The 15,493-nt window shown below is 33.7% G+C and overlaps 1 protein-coding gene across 1 annotated transcript in view; it reads left to right on the top strand.

The window, feature by feature from the left end:
* Positions 1-15,493, top strand: part of CSMD1 (CUB and Sushi multiple domains 1) — a 1,308,402-nt gene that overhangs the window by 1,143,933 nt on the left and 148,976 nt on the right. Inside the window, exon 42 of the mRNA XM_072855145.1 lies at positions 12,910-13,098. Coding sequence (XP_072711246.1) covers positions 12,910-13,098 — 189 coding nt within the window. The remainder of the gene's footprint in view (positions 1-12,909; positions 13,099-15,493) is intronic.

Raw genomic sequence — 15,493 nt, 5'->3', positions numbered from 1 at the left:
TACTAGTGTGTTATCAGTATTGTTTTGGTCACAAATCTGAAGCACAGCACCAGGTGCTGTGAGGTGCTATGAAGAAAACTAACTCTGTCATAGCCAGGCCCAGTACAGTATTTATTTGCATACACACATATATACAGTTATAGTTAGATATCTATGGAGTCAACGGATAGAGAGTAAGAATCTTCTGGCAGATGATTCTGAGCACCTGAATTAGGCTAATGCTCGTAAAGCGTGCCCACAAAGAGGTCACATCTCTCTATTGCCTATGGAGTTTTGTTCTGTCACATAGCCTTAGAAGTAGGGAATACTCTCAGAACATCACACCCACCTAGTGTGATTTTTATTCTAAGCAGTCAAGGGTAATTGTAATTGGACAGATGACTCATTTTAGAATTTTCTGGAAAGACAGAAAAGTGGCAAATTGCAGAAATGCTGAATAAATAAAATACATTGCCATGTGGTATGTTTTCTGTATATTCTCCAGTGCTCTTTGTTCTGGTTCTAATTAGCGTGTTTTTCCTTACTATGACAAGTCCTTCCTTCCTTAATGGTATTGAGTCTTTATAGGCTCAACTACATGTGATTAACTCCTGACTAACAGCATTTTCTGTCATGAAATTAATAGTTAAATCTTAAGTTGTTTGTAGACTGTATAATACATTATTCTAGAGGTAATGTTCCAGCTTGCTCAGAAAGGTTTTGCATTCCCTTTAAAGGAAAGCATACATTTATATTTGAACGATCTATGATAGTTTCAGCAGGGGGACAAGGAGATAGATTCAGTTTGCATTTTAATCATCATAATTCTTAGCTTTTTGTATCTCTGTCTCTTCTTGTGTATCTGGATCAAAATATATTTATTGTACATGTTATTCTATGGTTTTAGCAAGGACAGTGATGTTTGTTGATGTTTAAGGAAATGATAGTCCATATCAAAGTAAAAGATGGCATAGATTTGGGGAAAAAAAAAAGAAATATATATATATATATAGGTTCATGACATAATGCAGTTGACATACATTTACTCCAAACTCCTCCAATCATTGGTCAGTGCTTGGGTCTGTTTTCACTTAGAGCCCAGTACCTAAACCCAGTGACACAACTGGTACTGCAAGACTACTGTGACATCAGATGTGATGCAAATTACCTGTGGTTATCAGTTAAATTTTTCCTTTAAAGTAACAAGAGGTTCTTCAGATCCAGTCACAATGTTTTATTAAAACTGAGGATAGACATCTGTATCTCTATCTATCTATACTGACAAAGTGCGCTCACAGCCCAGAAAGCCAACCGTATCCTGGGCTGCATCAAAAGAGGCATGGCCAGCAGGTCGAGGGAGGTGATTCTGCCCCTCTACTCTGCTCCAGTGAGACCCCACCTGGAGTACTGCAACCAGCTCTGGAGCCCTCAGTACAAGACAGCATGGACCTGTTGGAGCAGGTCCAGAGGAGGGCCACAAAAATCATCAAAGGGATGGAACACCTCTCCTGTGAGGAAAGGCTTATTTACCTTTAATTTATTCCATATATTTAAGCAATATCTGCTTATCACTGCAGACAGACACACTCTGTAATCTGTGCTACAGTTCACAGAACTACCACTGCAGGAAAACATATTGCTATAATTTGTCTATCTTTTTATTTATTTTATTCATTTTGCCAATACTGTTTCTTTCCCATTAGAGCAATTTAGCATGCTCAGCAATAGGAAACTGAGCCCAGGGAATCATTGATATGGTATTCAAGTATAGCTAAGAAGATTACATGTATGTTCAGAAGTTAAGCTGATTGCCACAACCCATGGTCTAAAAATCAGATGAAATCTTGGGCTTATTGAAGCTAACAGTTGTGTCATTATTTCAGTAAAACCACAACTTCACTTTTTATCTTTTTGCCTGTTACAGGCACCTTTTTTTTATTCATCCATGGTAAACTGCTGAAAGAATCTTTTATAATCTATGTCCAGTCTGGGGTTGCCATTAAGATGGTAGCTTTCATAATTCAGAAATCCATTATATCAGTGATGAAGTTTATCCTGTATTTTGAGAAGGTTGATGAATTATGCTCATAATTCCTCTTTTCTACTATTCTTTCCTTCCCCACTGTGTCCAGTAGGATTTTTTTGTCTGGTAAGAAGTAAATGGGAATATGATGAAGAGGACACCACACAAAAGAAAATGATATTTTTTTTGTTCACTCTAACCCTCTCTTGATAAAATTACTTACTTTTTTGATAAGTTGCTTGCTTTCTGCTTCTCCCAATTGCAACTTTTCAGCTGACAAGAGTGTTATCATGACTAACACATTGACAGTGTAAAATTTTATCCTACGATTTAAATAGAGGAAAAGCAATGCACCTAAAAACAGAACAATGTATTATGAAATATTAAAATTTATCATTAGATGGGCCTTATAATAAAATATTGTGTAGTAGCATTCTCAGAATAAAAGAAAACTAAAAGAAGAAATAAAAGAAAAAGAAGTATTGTTCGTAGAAATTCAGAAACTTGTAGTATTTTGCAAATATTTATATGAGTCCAGAAAAAAATAAGTTCTCAAAAATAGTAATAATTTGATAAGAATTTTCTTACTTTCGCAATTAGTCTAATAGTTCAGAACCAAGAAAGAGATATGGTTATGTTAACTGATATTTGAGTAATTCTAATTTCAAATAAAAAATACAACTAGTATTTATTACCTTGTTTCTCAAAATAGGTGTATTTGAATTATAAGTGTATTATATAGGTGTATTTGAATTACCAAATGCATATACATTTATCCAGTTTTATTTTCCCCATGAGTGAGAAGCAAAACAATTTCTCCAGTAAAGGCAACTCACGCAGTTCATTTTTATGTAATACTCCTTACTTATAAAGAGACTCTGGGGTGACTCATTCCTGAATACTGCTTTGAGGAAGCACAGTATTTTAGTCTATATATTAAAAAATATATGATTTTAAAACTTAAAAAAAACACAATATAATCGACTCAAAAAGACACTGAGAAAAAAAATTAATTATTTTACAAGGTACTTATTATTTATTGATTTTTTTTTCTAATGTGGAAAGTTGCTAACACTGATATGTTCAATTTCTAAGTGATTAGGATCTACTACCTAAGCTCACTCTACTGAGATTCTAATTGAGTTATGTCCCCTCTTCCATCTACCTCCCTTTCTGCATTCTACAAACAGATTTTGGACTTTTGTTCTTTAAAAATGAAATATCTTGAATGTGTTTATTTTTCTTCAGATAGCACAAATTCTCTGTTGCCTCTGAGATCCCACTTGCACTAGCCATTTCTATTGCTAACATTTCTCCTTTGGTAATTCTTTCTAAGATTATCATATTTTATAGCTTCATATTATTAAGCACAAGTAACTTGCTCAGCACCATTTAGAACATGTAGGAAATTGTACTATCAATTGAAGATAGTCATAATCCAAGAACTTCTGGAAGTATTGTGTTTCAGTGTATTCACCATTCCTCTGACATGCTCTGACAGAAAATGCCAGTGGTTTACAATTGAGCAATTTTAATGGCTGCTTTATTTTTCTTCATACAAAGTGTACGTTGCTTCTGATAGCTGACTTTTCCAGTCCCACACCTGTTGCCCTTCATATTTAGCTATTTTATCTTCCAGATTTTCTCTGGATTTTCCTACTTCTTTTGGTATTATACTTCTGGATTTCTCTCTCTTTCTCTTAGTCGGTCTGCAATTGCTGAAACTGGACTTAAAAAATAATTATTCAGTACTCCAAAATGTTTATCTTTCCTTCTCCTTTCTTCCCTGTTACAAATTTTCTTTTCCTTTCAGTAATTCAAATGTCAAATAAGTCTTAGCCTGATTTGCTTGGATGACAAGACTTACACTTTTGTGATGTCTGACTGTCATGCTTCTTGATATACTTCTGTTATGCAATTTTGAAACCATTGGCCAATTTCAGTCAAATTTCACAGTTCCTAGAAATGTTTGAAAATCAATATTAGTAATGTGGATGAAAGACTCCTGAAATAGTGCCCTTATTGAGAGGAAAGATGCAGCATTACTCCATAGATATCAATTCAGTTTGGCTTGCTGGCTACCCAGTTGGAATATTCCTTGCCACAACTCATTTTAATAGACACTGTGTCTTGCCAAACTGCTATTCATGGAATATAGGCATGGGAGGGAGATAAAACATGAGAGGTTGGCATGTGTATCACATTCAAAAACTTCTTATGGGCAAAAGGAAGCATATCATATATAGAAAGCTAAGAATTTATTTTTAGTCCAATTCATGCTTACACAGTTAAGTTGTCCAAGTCAGTTAACACAGAACAAAATCATAAGCAATGCAGTTGAAATTGTTATGCAAAAACTTCCTCCTATCTACTTAATTTCTTTTGTATTATGTTCACCCTCCTGCTTTTATGGAGCCTAACATTGACAGCTTCTGTCTTTTTCATGTAGAACTGGAGGGGCAGTCATAAGCATCCAAAGCTCTTTGCTGGGAAACATATGATGTTCATGATAGGGATTTCTTACTCTTCAGTCTTGGGTTCCACTTGGATTATTTTTATACGTTTTTCTTACCACAGTCTGCTTCTTTCTTCCTGGTTCCCAGCCAAACTTTGAAAGTTGCTTTCCCCAGCTTTAATTCCTATAAAGGACTATTGTTTGTTAAGCAGTGACTGCCAGGGCTTGCTAGGCCTTTAGCATACATGGTATTTGTAGAGCATAACCTAAAACATATTAAGTAATAAACATTTGGCTGCTAGCAATTGTTAAAATGAGCTAAAACCAGCTCAGGACAGGGCAAGTCCAGACATATCTCAGATCTCTGAGATCTTGCACTGTCAGGTGCATAAATGGCATAAAGCCTATGGCATTTTACTCGGAGAGAAAACTTATTTATTGTGTTTCAAAGGCTTGGAGATGCTGCAAATAAGGTAAGGTAATCCAGAAAAGGCTCAGACACTGGGGTATCTGCTTATAAGAATGTAGTGCCCATATGTAGGTAAACAGAAACTGTATAGATATTATGTAGATATATAGTAATATACATACAAAAAACCCCCAGGCTTTGTTCAGCTGCTGACAAAGCAACGTACTGAAGTAATCCATCCTCCTGATCAGGTAAACCTAACAGTTGCTATACCAAATAAAATAGTCTTTTGAAGCCTATCAGTAATAATTTACATGATTTCCAAGAAGCATATTTCAAAAGTATTTAATCTCTCAGGGCATCTAAAATAGCCCATCTTAAATAAATAAGCCCATCTTAAATAAAAGGGAACAAACAGTTGTCAGGACTAAGTAACGATTGTATGTAAAATTGGAGGGTGTATACCAGTGCCAGCAGATGTAGCACACACAAACTAAATTCTGCAAAGAATTAGAGAGAACAAATTTATACTGAATATTTAAAAAATTAAATTTTGTCAGTACTTTTGCTTTTGTCCACTTTTACTATTTCCATAGAAATGAATTTGTAAAGCAAAGCAGATGGATCTGAGGACCTGACATCTTTATACACTTAATAGAGGTTTTTTCCGACTGCTTCTAATTGATCCCATTTGAGGATGTCCTAATATACTATAATTGGGAAAAAAAGTTTTATAAATAAAAAAGTATTGCTTTTCTAAGAATGATATTAATTTGATATACCCTTAAAAAAAGATGACTAGGCAAAAAGGGTCCATAGTTGTGGTCACATTCACCAAACCCATTCTAATGTCTTAATTAATGTGTTGCGTATTAGGAAGCTCCCACAAGACTGCATAGCTTAATCCTAGTCTGATTTTTTAAAATGTGCTTAAATTTACATTAAAATGGATTTAAGATTAAATTTGTCCCTTTACGCAATGGTAAAATGGCCCGGTTCAATTCAAGGACTGCTTTTTCATGAGTGAAAAAAAGTGCCATTTCTACTAACTAGAATACAACAAGTAGTGGCATTAAGGTAGCAGAGGTTTTTTTGCGAGGTTGATGCTTTTTTATAGATACCAATCTAAAAATAAAGGGAGATTGTTAATGGGTATGCTTATTCAAGCAAACTTCCATGTCATAAAAAATGAAGTTTTCTAGAGATCTTAGCATTTTATGAAGGATAAGGCTTTTTGATAACCCCTCATCACAGGGGAAAGCAAAGAATATGAATATTGTATAGTGAATGATAGAATTAATAATGTTATTTCTCAATTTTTCTACTGACTTTCTGAAGACAGAAAAATACTTATGAGATTGAAACTTAATATAGCCTGGGATTGTTCTCTGAGCACATTATTTTGAGAAGGAAGAAAAGAGTGTGCACACTGAGAACAGTAAAATATTTGCTTTCCATGCTTGCAAGGAGCCAGTGCTGCTTCTTAAGCACTAGCCTGTGAATTCTCACAGCACAGGATTTGAATATATAACCTGAATCAGTTAGGTACTGTGTATTTCTGGCTGCAGTAAAAAGCTTTGTCTCCTTAGCAGAACCCTAGGGAAGTTACAGCTCTGAGTACCATTGCCAGTCAAGTCCTTGTTTTGTGCACTGATGTTTCCATGTTTTGTTATCACTTCAGCTTTGCAATTGCACTACATAAGGAATGGTGGGTATTCCATTATGTTCAAGACTGAGTTACTGAATTTGTGTGTGTTGTTAAACCTTTTGTTTCACTTGTGGCAAGAAGGAAGTTCATACTGATTACTTGTTGAACTATCTGAAGCAGTTAAGATAAATTTTATTAGATATTATTTTTCATTATTTGTAAAATAATGACTTTAAAAGTGCCTGATTTTTAAAATAGCAACATTTAAGTTTAATTACACTTCTTCTGTTGTTGAAATAAATATTGTACTGTTTAATTCAAAAACCAGAAGCATTAAGAAAGGGTGTCTCTTTGTTATCACAGCTGTGGTTTTGCCACCTATGAAAAGCAGCAAAGACAGGAAGCAACCAGAAATACTTAGAAGAACATTTCTAAGTTGCATTTGACTGGCAATCTTGAGTTTCTTAGACCCTCACATCTGTCAAATCTCAGTATCTGAGATGTAAACAGCCTATGCACACTAGGTCTAAGGGGAAGAACTGTCACAGAAGTTTGATTGGCAAGCCAAGTTATCTAATTACAGGCTCAGGATACTCTGCATATAGCTAGGTCAGAAGAAATAAATAGCTTTTATGGCCTCTGAGAGATTCATAACAGAATTTAGTACAAGAAGAATACAGTTAGTCTAATGGCTGTTAAGACATATTTGTGGTTTTTAATCCCTGGCTACGTTATGACTGTTACCTCAGCCTTTTAATATTTCTGAACATCTTTTTTCCACATAGCTTTCCCTTTAGGACTACAGCTTTTTTAAGGGAAGCAGATAAAATGTTTTATTTGTGTTATTTTTACTGGGGGAATCATAGTTCCTATTACTGGAAGTCTAAGAGCATTTCTAGTCTGTTCTGAATTTCAATGTAGCATAAACCTGAATATGAGGTAAGAATCTTACCCTGCTGTACTTGGAGAACAACATGTTCCAGAAAACAGAGAAAAAAGTTGTAATTGCACTCGCTTTCTTCCACAAGCACACTAATACACATACACAACATGATTTGAACATGTTAAATCTGATGACCTTTATCTAGAAAAAATACAATTATGATGGCGCTTCTAAGTCATAGGAATCCTGGAAGGAAAAAGAGATTGTTGAAAAACTACTATATTTCTAAAATGGTTTCAGATTATGTCCTAAGGGGGGAATACTAATGGAAATGAAATAAGAAGTTTTGCGGGGCTCATAGCAAATTATTTTCTAACTCATGTGACAAAATTAAGCCATGTTTTGTGACTCTAATCCTGAGTCATTACATCTGGAAATATGGTGTTCTTTGGTACCTAAGGCAATAAAGCGAAGTTCCAGATTTCCAGTCCTATCCTGGGCTGCACCAAATTTTATCCTGTGCTTCCTTAAAGAGAAGTGTGGCCAGCAGGTCAAAGGTGGTGAATTTCCCCCTCTACTTCTCTCTCATGACACCCCACCTGGAGTACTGCATCCAGCTCTGTCGCTCCCAGCACAAGACATGGACCTGTTGGAGCAGGTCCAGGGGAAGGCTACAAAAATAATCAGAGGGCTGGAACACCTCTCCTATGAAGAAAGGATGAACGAGTTGGGGTTGTTCAGCCTGGAGAAGAAAAGGCTCTGGGGAGACCTTATTGTGGCCTTTCAATACTTAAAGGAGGCTTGTAAGAAAAATGGAGAGAGACTTTTTACCAAAGCCTTTAGTGACAAGACAAGGGGCAAGAGTTTTAAACCTAAAGAGAGTAGATTTAGATTGGACATAAGGAGGAAATATTTTAAGATGAGGGTGGTGAGACAGTGGAACAGGTTGCCCAGCAAAGTTATGGATGCCCCATCCCTGGAAGTGTTCAAAGTCAGGTTCGACAGGGCTTTGAGCAGCCTGATCTAGTGAAAGATGTCCCTGCCCATGGCAGGGGGGTTGGAACTAGATGATCTTAAAGGTCCCTTCCAACCTAACCCAACCCATGCTAGTCTAGTCTAGTCTAGTCTGAGAAATGGGTTTTGTTCTTGAGTCTGTAGTTATACACAGCATGATACTGGAGGAATGTACAATAAGACAAAATGAAAATTTTAAGTAGCCTTAATGGTGACCTTTCGTAATATTTGAGTGTTTGCATGCTCAACTCTCTGCTAATACAATTTTTCTGTAATTATTCCCATGTTGAAGTGTTATAGATGTATGTGGCACTTGAAAAGGCAATAAGTCACCGTAGTGTTAATGTAAGAAGGAAAATACATTTAAATCATAAAAACAAGATAGATCAGTTATATTTCTTTTGTGATTTATGCTCTTTTCTTACCAGTGGAAAATATATTGCACAAAGAAATGCCAAATGTCAATACGAGATTGTTTTAAAATTCAGGTATTTGACTGCTGCCAACATTGGAATTAAATCTTTTTCTCAGATTTCCTTTACATTGGGCTTCATTTCAGGTTCTCACTAGAGTTTTTTCTGCTGTGAAATGGTATATCATTTTTTAAAGCTCAATACCAAACAAGTCTTTGACCATGACACTCATAAAAAAAGCTTTATTTTGTGAGGTGTGAGATCAGGATTTGTGGGTAATATTTGATAGTGATGACTGAATAATGAATTGCTCTGTTAAATCAGGTATAGTTGCTGCATATATCAAAAGAACAGAGAAGAATATAATTCATATTTATATTAAAACTATAAAGCATATTCCCTGAGTGGCCTATAAATCATGGTATCATAGCCAGATGGATCACCTGACTTATAGTTACTCCAATAATTTATGAGTCATCCATAGGATTTATAGCAGAAGTCACATACAGAGAGTATCTTCCCATTTTACACCTCTTTTTTTTTTTTTTTTTTTTTTTTAAAAAACCCTCTTCTCTGCTCATGTGCAAGTGCTTTCACCCCTGACTGACTGACCTTCACATTTATGGTAATCTGCTTTAGGCAGAGGTTCTGTTCTTACTAAAATACCAGAACAAACCCCAAAAGTTTCTGTATGTGTTTTGTTTACGTTACTTACAATAGGCGAAAAGCATATACATCTCTGATTAAATACTATCTAGAATTATAAAAGGTAGGCTTTATTTTTTCCATTAACAATCCAAGGGACTTTAAGGGATGTTGTGCAAATTAGAGGGACAGAGAGATCCTGATGTTCTTTCAGGATTTCAATTCAGGATTTCAGGATTTCATTTCAGGATTTCAGGATTTCAGGATTTTCAGTTCATTCAAGATTTCAGTTCATTCAGGATTTCAGGATTTTCAGTTCATTTCAGAATTTCAGGATTTTCATTTTCAGGATGCTGATGTTCTTTCAGGATTTCTTTCAGGATTTCGTTTCTTTCAGGATTTCATTCAGGATTTCACAGGAGCTGTTCCTGTGTTTTCTTCTCACATAGATCAGTGAGATAAGTTTTTTTCTGAAATTAATTTCTAAGACTAAATTAAAAAAACAGAGATCACATTAAGTGCATTTAAAAGGTAACCTAATAATACTGTATTGCAACAAATTGACGAATAAGGAAGGATATTTTTCAGCATATTAATCTCCTCAAAAGTTTGTACAATCAAAGTTTAAAAGTTCCAATACGTATAGTCATTGTTCCAAAACACTGTCATTGTAACTATTGGGCAATGTAGTGCTGCACCTTGTTGAATGAATCTGTGAGATCCTCTGACCCTCCAGAATAATCTTCTGTTGTATTTTTAATATAATTTGCTAAGTAACTTTTAATATAAATTAGTCTTGACTATATGTACTGAACTCTTAAATAATCTTTCAGTACTCTATTTTGTATAAACACGTTGACAATAAAGATACTATCTGTAGTAATACTATACAAATAATGATAGCAGGAGTAATAATAGCCTTAAAAATTAATGAACAATTACTAGATTTAGCACAAAATTTTAATGAACCATAATTAAGGTAGAATAAAGCTTTTTTAATTTCTTTTCCAGTAGCAATTAATTCTGATTGTTAAGTTTTCATTTTCTTTTCTTAATTTTTTGCTGTTTGGGGGGAGTCTGATTTATTAGAGGATTTTGGAATATTTCTGGTACCTCCACATCTCTTCCAGCTTTGTAATGTTACAAACACTGGATTCTGGATGAATGAATGAATTAGGGAAAAGAAGAAGGCTTTCTTAAAATAAATCTATATATTCCATAGCATGATGCTAATCAGCAATGACTAAAAAAACTCATCACAGTAGCTGTACTTCAGTGAAGCACTTAAGTACAAACTTCACTTTAAGTAAGCACTTAAGCACACCGAAGTCATATGTTTAGCTTAATCTTGATGAAATTACTTATTTAAATTGATAATAATTATTATTTAATTGATAATAATAAGTATATACTTCTAGGATGAACATGTCCATATTGTACTGATTAGCTTTGACAAAATAACAAAATACATTGTTCAAGAATATGTTCTTCATCTCTTTTACTGTGTTTTTAGAGCTTGGACTTAATGGCACGTGTTAATATAAAGCACACTGGTATTACTGCTCTTATTTGAACTTTCTTATCTTCTGACAGAATTATTTCATAACTGTAAATTGAATGCTCAGAGAAAGCAGGGCATTCATTTTCTCAGTAATTATTTCTTAAACGGCAGTTACTTGCTATCTTATCTATGTGAAGTTGTTTGTGAATTATTCTACATAACACTTTTATAAAACTGTGTTTCTTTTTTGCTTCCTGTGGAACTATTTATCATTTAAATATGCTAAGGAAATATATCTTCAATATGGAAACACGTAGTTTTAAATTATCTTTATAACTTAGCAAATGTTATTAATGAAAGCTCCCTCTGAATTTTCATCACACTATTTTGTATGAATTAAATATGTTTAATTGAATAATATTTTGAGGTCTTTGCAAACATAAAACCTGACATTAAATATGATGAATCATTAATGCAATTTTTTGTGTGGAGATATATCTAGAAGGAACTTTTTCCTTGGTAGATTTCTGTCATTTTTCTAGATCTTTCTGATGCTCTGTGACTTTGTAGTCTTTCATTAATTATTTTCATTTTTTTGGTTAGGTTATTTTTTTTTGCATAGTTTAATAGATATTAAAAATCCAATCAATTGTGAAAATCTTGTATTTTATAAAATTGTAATGAATGAATAACTTTGTTATACCTTACTAGAATACTTACTATGCTGTGATTAGTTGTGTGCTGCTTTATTGTTGAAGTCATTGAACAATTTTATAGATGAAGGTAATGAACAAACTGGAATATTGCCAGTCAAATAAATATAAGCCATCATAGTAATATATATGCTTATCCTCAGTTTGAAATGTTTGTTTTTCTACGTGCTGCAAAACTCTATTTTTTGTTGTGCAACAGTTACATCCGTTCCTACTAGATGACACATAGAACATTATGAATGTATATGAATGTTATTAAAAAAAAGTTATCATCTCAAGTTCTTATGCCAATATTAATTGTATAAGTATACTTGCATATTAATAAAAAAGAAAGTATTTTCAAATTTTGGAAATTGCATTATGAACATGGTCATTCAATAGATATGCATTTTTAATAAATACAGTTTAATTTCAGGCATCATGGACAAATTTATTTTCCTAAATAATTTTACGATTTCTTACTTGGAATGAATTGCATTGTTTCTTATATATCAGGATAGGAAAAAGTTATTTGAAAAATTCTGTGATAATTTTTAATCTTTAACCTATTAATTTTGGTCAATTAAATTATTAATATTACTGTGTGCAGCTTTTGTTGCTGCATTCCAAGCAAGATTTTTTTTATTTCAGACTTAACATTAAATTAAAACTGAGTATAAGTAAAGTTTATGAAAATGTTTGATGAACTCATGAAATTATGTCACTTAGTGACATAATCCCTAAGTATATCCATCTTATTTATTAAATAAATGAATTCCATGTATCTTGGTTTAAAAAATGTTATCCTATTATAAAACTGTTACTTCTCAGAACTTAGGCACTAGGTCTGAGCCTAGAAATTTGTTTAAAAATAAAGACGTAATTTACATAATATCCTAATCTGATGCTTCAACATGAACTACTGAAAATATTCCATCTTCATGCCCTGCACCCAGTGTTTCTTTGACTTTGCTCTCTAAATTCCTGGTGTAAGTGGCAATTCATTCTACTCCAGATTTTGATCTTTCCTATGCTTTATCTCTAGAGCTAATTTTTTCATTCTTTTATCAAGATCTGGATGGTCCAAATGGATGATTTATTTATTTTTATATGTTAATTGCTCTGTTACTGGTGTTTGGCATTCCAGTGTTTACCTGTTATGGAATGTATTACAGAATTTATATTAATGTTTATTTCCTGTGTTGAGAGCTGACTAAGCAATAAAAAGTACTTCTGTTATCTTCCAGCTTATGAGTTACAGAACTGCCCTGATCCTCCTCCTTTTTTGAATGGATATATAGTCAACTCAGATTACAGTGTGGGTCAGTCAGTATCATTTGAATGCTATCCTGGATATGTTTTGAGGGGTCAGCCTGTTCTGACATGCCAACATGGAATCAACAGGAACTGGAACTATCATTTCCCCAGATGTGAAGGTAACTTTCTGGTAGTACCTTTGCTTCAGAACTCACAATACTTTCTGATTTTTATTTACTTGTTTGTGTGTGTATATGTAATGCAGCTTTTGCTGAAGAACTGCACCTTTCTCCTAATCTGTAATGTAAGCAGCTAAAGTCAGAATAGTATGTGCTTTTATAAATCATAAATATTTTATGAATCATGTTCCTCAGCAGTGATTAATTGTTCCTATTAATATCTGTCAGTTGTATTGATTATGGGAACTCATGATACTGCCAGAAATTATCTTAAGCTCCATGTGGGTTTTTTTCCTTCTTTTTTTCTTATCTGGGGGCAAGGGGGGCAGTGTACAATGTAACATATAAAATTTTCCATTATAAAGCTTTTACTTGAACTTTCATCTAAAAAATACAAGTGCATGAAGAAAATTTCTGACATTTTTTTAGACCTTTAGAGGCTTTGACAAAGTCTCGTATAGGATGTTATGACAAAAATAGGTATTCATTGTGTAGAACTGAAGTGGTGCCATAGATAATCAACCAGCTAAGAAGAAATGAAATAGATTGAACTAAAGTATTTCTATCATAACAGGAGGCTAATGGTGATACAGGTTTTCACTGTGGAATGTGTGTTCAGTATATTTGACACTGATCTTGAAAGATGGGACAGATGCTTCTCTACACAAACCACCCAATAGCTTTTAGGTTAGTCAAACCAGAAAAGGCTGCAAGGAATTCAAGAAAGATGTAACTGAGCTACAGGTATAAGCCTTGAAAAAACTGTGAAAGAAGGGCCAGTCATTCTGCTTCAGGACAGACTGCTAGAGGCTAGAAAGAAATTTTCCAGTGGAACAGGTTAACATTGTGTTTTCTGCTTTGGATCCTTTTGTGCATTCTTATTAGAAATGGAGGGTTGAATATTGTCAGAAGCAAAAACTCCACTAGATGGATTAAAGGTTTGCTTCAGCACTGCAATTCCTTGCTTCCCAAATGAGGATTTTAGTACTGTGAATAATAATTTCAAATTATTTTCTTATTATTTCTGAGGCAGGTATTCTCCTCACACCTTAACTGTATTGCTCTGCTGCATGAACATGTATTTTGTCCATGTACTTGGGAAGGGACACTTGTATTATTTCCTTATGTTGTCATTTAAATCCAATGTTACAAGAATCCATAAAATTTAAGTTATCATTCCATGATAGTTAATGCAAATTACCATAAATTGCTCAGAAATCTAGTAAAATAAATATATAGAAGAGGTTGAAAGTATTGCATATTTCTTGGAATGCAAAGGGTTTACAGGGAAGAAATAAAGTTTAAAATTAGTTTTCTAGATGAAGGCTTTCACAGATACAAATCTTTGTACATTTGAGACTTGTTACAGCATTAAAACAATTACAAAACCCGAATTCTTTGTATTTTTAAAAATATTATTTGTATTAGTATTATTGGAAATATTAAACCAAGAACTATTACATCTTTTTTCATTTTAATTTCAAATGTATTTTATCACGTTATTGCATAGACATTATAGAAGTCTTACAGGCTTCTGTTACACGCTTCTGTCTCACAGGAGTGAGACATAAACGTGCCCTACTGTCCAAAGGGAAAAGACAATGTCTGGACAGAACATTTGGCATTGGGAATGAAAAAGGCCATGCTCCCTGACTTCAGCAGTTCAGTTAGGAAGTAGTATATATGAGTACTGTTTTGTCTTCAAATTAAAGAACAGAGTTTTATTGCCAGGCACTTATGCTGTTTTGCATTTTTGACAGTATAGAAGTAAAAGTACTAAAATGATGTTTCCAGTATTGAATGGCATTAGAAAATCTCTAGCATATGAGACAATGTGTAACTTTTGTACAATCAATGGGTACATTTACTGTTAAATGGCTATCAAGATGTGTCTGCTGTTCCCATGTCTTCAGTTTTTTCTTGTTTTTTAATCTGTGCATCAGAACAGCTGGAAGACAGTATACACATTTTGCAAAAATACGTATTTCAATTTAAGTAAGAAGAAATGCATACGAATAATTTTAAACCTATTTTGGACTATTAATTTCTCTTTCAGGGAGAAGAATAAGTAAAAAAATGAGATAGCAACATAACCAATTAATATAATTATTAAATAATTATATTATCTTAGCAAACTATAGTTGGAATTGTGTTGTGAAACAACTTCTGGACATTATGCAGCTCCATTGGTCCATACTGCAATAGGCAATATAGGCATCTCTTATAAAACCAGACCACCCAAAGGAAAAAGAGTGGAGAAGCATGAGAAACTGTAGGTCTTTGTGAGAGTAGGGCTAATGCTTCCCTTAGAGACATACGATGTGTGCATCACATCTTTGTCAAAGTGGTTGGTTATAACTCATAATGATTTTTTTCTTTTTTTAATGTTTTTTTT

Source organism: Ciconia boyciana, chromosome 3 (genome assembly GCF_034638445.1).
Source record: "Ciconia boyciana chromosome 3, ASM3463844v1, whole genome shotgun sequence".
Lineage (NCBI taxonomy): Eukaryota > Metazoa > Chordata > Aves > Ciconiiformes > Ciconiidae > Ciconia > Ciconia boyciana.
Note: the sequence above shows the minus strand (reverse complement) of the source record. Positions and strands in the feature narration are given on the sequence as shown.